The sequence below is a fragment of the Arvicanthis niloticus genome, chromosome 13 (genome assembly GCF_011762505.2).
Source record: "Arvicanthis niloticus isolate mArvNil1 chromosome 13, mArvNil1.pat.X, whole genome shotgun sequence".
NCBI classification, from domain to species: domain Eukaryota; kingdom Metazoa; phylum Chordata; class Mammalia; order Rodentia; family Muridae; genus Arvicanthis; species Arvicanthis niloticus.
Genome location: NC_047670.1, coordinates 60,283,462 through 60,289,493, shown reverse-complemented (window position 1 = coordinate 60,289,493; position 6,032 = coordinate 60,283,462). Strand labels below are relative to the sequence as shown.

The window sequence follows — 6,032 nt, the reverse complement described above, 5'->3', positions numbered from 1 at the left end:
GTGAAGAAATTTGAGGCCAAGAGAGGGGCAGGGACCAAACCTGGTGGCCTCAAAGTCAGGATTGGAAGCCCCTTTCCTATTCCTGCAGACCTGGGCGGGAGTGTCTGGGGCTGCTAATGGTTGTGTTTATTGTAGGTTTGTGCGGGTAGGCTCTGTCCCTGGGTGTTTGTTTATGAAGGTGAGGGGTGCCCAGCGTTGAGAATGCAGGGGGTGGGGGCGGGGTGGGCAGGCCACTGCTTCCCGGACTCTCAGCAGTCTGTAATGATTCTCCTGGGCCCGTGAAGGGATCCACAGCCCTTTGGGAGAAGGCTCCACGCAGATCCCCAGCTACCTGGCTCTGGCGCCAAGGCCTTTGAGTTGAATGCTTGATTCAACCGGCTCTGGCTTCCATTGCTGACCATTCTTTATGGCACCGGTTCATCAACAAGAGGCCTCAGCAAAGGCCTCTTATCATCAAATGGAAAAAGGTGTCAGCAAAAGGATCTGGGTTCCCGAGGTTAGGGGGCTCCCTGGAGCGGTCCCTAGGTTTCATGCTTGTATCTCTTGTTTCATGGCTGGGAAGGCTCTGGTGCTCTGAACAACTTGGTGGTCAGTGCTGAGTAGAGAGAATGGGTGAGTGAGACCCCGAGGGTCTCTGCCAGCCCAGCTGGGGTTCCTAGATACCTGTGACCACTACCTTCTAGAACTGAGCAAGCTTTCCTCTGACCAAGAGCCCCAAGGGAGAACCTTCTTCCTCTATAAACTACACCCCCCCCATGCCACCCCCGCACGCGTCTGAGTTAAAAAAAAATTCCCAAAGACCCAGTGGAATGACAGCCAGGGAAGCCAAAGACCCACCCTGGGACCTGCAAATGGGAGGCTTAGACCTCTGTAGCCCCCCCCCCCCCCACTGTGTGTGTGTGTGTGTGTGTGTGTGTGTTCGAACGCGCGGGTGTCCTCCATCAAGTAAGCAGGAGAGGCAGCTGAGCCTTCCCATGGGACCTAAAGGGGGTAGGTGGTGTGGACAGGATCTCTTTGGAATAGGCATCCCACAGGACTCCTGGCAGGTGTCTGGAGCAGCCGCTCACCATCTCAATCTCATCTGAAAGTAGCAGAGTTATGGTGGTATCCCCCTTGGGACTGCTGAGTTCAGAGGGCTTTTGCCCTGACCTTAAGTTGTGGAATATGGTGGCACCCACCAGTGAAGCTTTTCTTAACGCCAATGGTTGTGAGATCCAAGGTGTGGGAGCCATCCTGGAGACTCCTCCAGATAGTCTTTTGGGGGGGAGGGGCCATTTTATGATGGGGGCCCCTGAACCTGCCTCTGCCCATGTTTGTGTATGTGCAACGGGGGGCCTCCACCAAGTACAATGGCACTGGGAAGTCACAACGCTTAACCTAAGGTCTCTATGGATGGGAGCAGCTATCCTGGAGGAGGCCAAGGTGGAGTGGGGAACAGCCAAGGTCACTGAGCTAGGCTTGTTCCTGCTTTTGTGGTTGGGAGAAGCAAAGGGGCAAGGGACTGGGAGGTCTGGAGATAAGGGAGGTTTCTGACTCCTGAATCCCTGGGAACTTTAGGACTACGACTGCGCCACACACTGCTCCTCCTTTTCTGCTGTCCTCCCTGCTCCAAGACTTCCCCCAGCTCACAAATACCTCTGTGCAAAGACATTCCTATATGGCCAGGCTCAGCAGAAATAGGAGATAGGACCCCAAATCTGTTTCTAGACTATTAAAATAAATTAGTAGAAAGGGGAGGGCTCTTTAGAAGAATCTTTCCTTGCCCCGACTCCAACCAGCTCTCTTCAAAGAAGAGTAAAACATGAGAGATGAAAGAGCCCGAGGTGATGGTGATGGCGGAGGGTTTTCCTGCCTGCCTCTCCAAAGAGGCACATGAAGCCGATAGCCCCAGAACTGAGCTGGCCCAGGTGCAGTGAAAGGGACCCACACCCAACCATCCCTAACCAGGCTACATTGCAGACAGAGGGACAACACACACAGGGCATCTGTGCACACACACCTGCGGGCTCCCATACCGCCCATGCTCCTGCAGAAACATGCAAGCACATGCATGCATATATGAGCACACGCTGCTTAGCACAGCCCCTAAGAGGCGCACACGCCTCCGCGTGGTGCCTCCCGGAGATGCGCTCTCCTTAGCGGTGTTTCTCGCCAAAGGTTGTGGCGAGGGTATCCCGGCCAAGGCAACTTGGGCAAACCCTGGGGGCGGCACCCGCCACACACTCTGGTCAACCTCCCCTTTAAAAAAAACCCGCCCGCGGAGGAGGCGGATGTAGGGGCGGCCTGTCCAATGGCAGCTGCGCGCTTCGGGAGACTTGGAGACTTGAGCCAGAGTGAGCGACAGAACCGGTTCGCACCGACAGACAGACAGAGGACCAGACAGCCGCTAAGACGCGCTCACTGACTCCCGCAGGGCCCCCGCCCCGAACTCCAGCCCCAGCGCCCGCTACTGCCCCAGATACAGCACGATGCGCGGTCCTGGCAGCAAGACACGGGCGAGCACTGTCCCCCGGCCCCCGAGCCCTGGCCCCTAGCGCCTAGCGCTGCTGCCCTACATCAGGGAGGGCCGCGGAGACCCCAGCCTCAGTTGGCCCAGAAGCCCTGCGGGTGGGGCCTGCCCAGCCCAGCCAGGCGCGCCAGCCCACCATGCTCCTCCTGTCGCCTCGCAGCGCTCTGGTCTCCGTCTATTGCCCGCAGATCTTTCTCCTTCTGTCCAGCGGCAGCTACCTGTGAGTGCCGCGGGTGGCGGGCGGGGTGGGCGGGAGGGGAGCCCCTGGCCACCACTGCTGGAGGAGGGAGGGGGAGGTGGCAAGATGGTCCCGGGTGGGGTGCTGGATGCCCTGCGCGCAAAGAAACTGGGGGCCTTTGGGTCACTTTGCTGGCCTAAGCCGCCGAGGTAGACCACCTGGGGGACAGCTGTGACAACGAGAAATTTTAGCTTAGGGGTCAGAGAAAAGGCGGCCAAAGAGCGGTCCGACTGCCTTTGCAGATTAGGCTATGTGCATTGAGCGCGAGAGCCACAGTTAGCCAGTCGCGTCCTAGCATGATCCTGGACTAGCGGGAGACCCTCTTCCTAGGCCGTATTAACCCACGCGGCGCTCATGGCCGTGCCACACTAAGGAGAGCTACAGGCACACATCGGTTTCCCAGCGCATACACTGGCAGACACACGTGCATGCTGCGCCCCACCAGACAGCGCGCCCAGGCTGTTCCCCGAAGTCTGTCTGGCTACTAGTGCTGTCTTGCCTCACCGGGAGGCCTTGACCTCTTCTCTGCTAGACGCCTCTTCAAGAGGCGAGGAGGGCGCACACTGTGCGCACAGGTAATCGAGGTCTAGAGAGCATCGCCCACCAGGCTACGGGAAGCTCGGGGCAGGGCCCGAGTCGGCCCTGCGAGTCGAGGGGGCGCGTCCGCACAGCGGTGACTTCGCCCGATTCCTAATGGGACGCATATGCTTTGGCCTCTGATTTAAAAAGAAGTTTGATTTATGGAACCGCCGTTTGGGGGAATTGAAGCTGGATGCTACTGATTAAACCTCAGAGCCAGCGCTCCCTCTCCCTCTCCTCTCCTCCCCTCCCCCGCCCCCTCCTTAACACGCGGGCCACGTCCGGGGTCGCCTAACGCGGCCAGAGGCTGCAGCCGCCTTCCCGCTCCCTGCACCATCCCCTCCCCTCCCCGAGGCCACAGTCCTGATAAATTGCCCCGCCCCCACCCCTTTTAATAAAGACGCGGCCAATTTCTCCTCCAGCTCCTAGGAAATTACTATCCTACCAGTTTTCCTTCTATAAATAGTCGCGCATCTTGAAACAAAAGTTCGCAACCGCAGCCAGATGCTGCGAGGCCCGCGGTTTCCCCGGCTGTGGAACATAATTACAAGGTCCAGGCAGAGGGAGCGCTCCAGGCCCGGCGGGCAGCCCTGGCTGCGGAGGCATCGCCTGGGGTGGAGAGTAGCAGGCCTCCCCGGGCAGGGCGCAGGGCCCGTGGGCACCGCCTGATCATGGAGACCTGGCCAAGAGAATTCTGCTTCTGTAGTCCTTCCTTGAAATGGATTGGCCAACAGGGCCTCGGAGTCCAAAGCTCCTGCCTAGTTCTGGAGCTCCTGAGGTTCCCCTTCCCCTGGCATGTCAATCTTAAGCCTTGCTGAAGAGCCAGCAGTTACTTTGAGAAATCATTTGGGGAGACTAGGAGCTGAGGTTTGATATTCCTGGGGAGGTGTCCAGGGGTGGAGGCCAGAAGTTGGGTCTGAGAGAATTGGATGGCAAAAGTGGTTTGTCCTACAGCAGCTGCAGGGCCCTTTGGCGGATAAGTAGCCAGTGTACCTCTGAGGCTCCCCAGTTTTCTCCTGGAGGGCCCATTCCAGCTTAGTGGGGTAACCTCCACCGTCTGTACCCCACATAGGTTGGTCCCTGACTATACTGCCGGTTCTCCGGGCTGATATTCTTTCAAGGAAGAAGCTTTTCAAGTGTGTCCAGGCCAGTCCTGGGGCCAACATGGGGGGCATCAAGGGGCCACTTTTTCATCATTAGCCTTGACTGGTTCAGCCCTCCATAAGCTCTGCTCCTGGGAGGGAGAGAGGGAGGGCTAATGATTGTAGGGCTGGGTTTTCCTCACCTTGCTGGGTATCACAGAGCTGGCTGCATTAAGATGCCTGGGAGGGAACGGCCCTTAAGATTATGACGAAAGGAGTTCCGAGTCCGCCTGGTTTAGGCATGCCCCCGGTGTATCGGAGTTTGGCTAGATGACCAGCACAGAACTCTGCTAACTGTGGAAGGTAGTGGGGGGTCAATATGAGACACCCCTCCTCCTCCTAGTACTGCAGGAATGCCCCAGAGGATGCCACAGTGGGGAGGGGCCCCCGAGTGGAGGCTGTGTTCTGTTCCAGAGAACTTTCCAGAAGGCATCCCATTGCTAGGATCACAGACACTAGCCAACAGTTGATCCTGCCCCTTTCAACTGGGCTGTTCTCCCAGCTCCCCATGCTGGATTATCATCCGAACACAGTGAATCCCAGACACATGCCCTGGCCCCTGCCACTGATCGTGTTGGACGGGTGTACTGGCCTGGAAGGGCCCTGAGCCCCTATCAGACTCCACGTGTGACCCAGCTGTGAGAGGCAGCTCAGCCACCTGTACTCCTGTGTTGCAGAGTGGGGGAGGTCCAGTGGGGAATCAGCAAGGGACCAAGGAAAGGCAAATGGGGGGGGGGGTAAGGCCACAAGAAGTGTTAGTGCTGGGTCAGCTGGTATGAGGGCCTGGCCCAAGTCTGGAGCCAGAACCAGTCTGGGCTACTGTAAGGGCAGGTCCCTTCCGTTCTTAGCCTCCTTGTCCTAGATGTGGTAGTTGACTGTGATGACCCCCCCCCCATGTCTTCCGGTAGAGCCTGTCATGGTAACCGCCTGCTCTGGGGAGCCAAGTGAGTCATGAATGACGGGATGGTTACTCACCGACCACCTGGCTTGGGGGTGCAGAGGGTGCTCACCACTGTCCTCCCCAGGCCCAGTCAGGCCTCTTCCTGGTTCCTGCTGTGGCTTTGCTGGTGGTGCTGACCACACTCCTAAAAGCCCTGTGGGTATGACCCTTGGTGAGATGGGTGCTGAATCAGGCTACTCCTGGGGCATCACAGTCCAGGGGGGCAGTGTGGGTCACAGGACTTCAACATGGACAGGTCACCTGGAGGGTGGTGTCTGTCTGGACCTCAGTCTCCTCATAAGTCATAGAGAGAAAGAAGACTCAGGTCAGGCCCAGATGTCTCTGGGTTTGAAAGCATGTGACACCCCCATAGAATAACAGGCACACCAGGGTTAAGAGCTGGAACACCCGAGCACAGCTTAAGTCCCAGGAAACCTTCCAGCTGGAGCCCCTGTAACCACAGAAAACTACCCCAAACCCTCTGTGGTATGGTAAGACTCACCAGCTGAGAGAGGAGTGAAGTGCATTCTGGGATGGACCTTTCCTAGTCACTGTGTGTGCAGAGGGCTTGCCTCTTTGGTCTCTGACTGTGGGGGAAGCTGGAGGGTGGAGCCCACTCTAACC

General features: G+C 57.9%; 1 protein-coding gene across 3 annotated transcripts in view; it reads left to right on the top strand.

Annotated features, from left to right (window-relative positions):
- Wnt7b (Wnt family member 7B) overlaps positions 1 to 6,032 on the top strand; it is a 46,196-nt gene that overhangs the window by 1,655 nt on the left and 38,509 nt on the right. Inside the window, exon 1 of one of the 3 annotated variants that reach the window (XM_034516569.2) lies at positions 2,279 to 2,729. The exons of the other annotated variants lie outside the window; for them this stretch is intronic. Coding sequence (XP_034372460.1) covers positions 2,647 to 2,729 — 83 coding nt within the window. The 5' untranslated portion in view covers positions 2,279 to 2,646. Of the gene's footprint in view, positions 1 to 2,278; positions 2,730 to 6,032 lie in introns of those variants that run through there. 3 annotated transcript variants of the gene reach the window in all.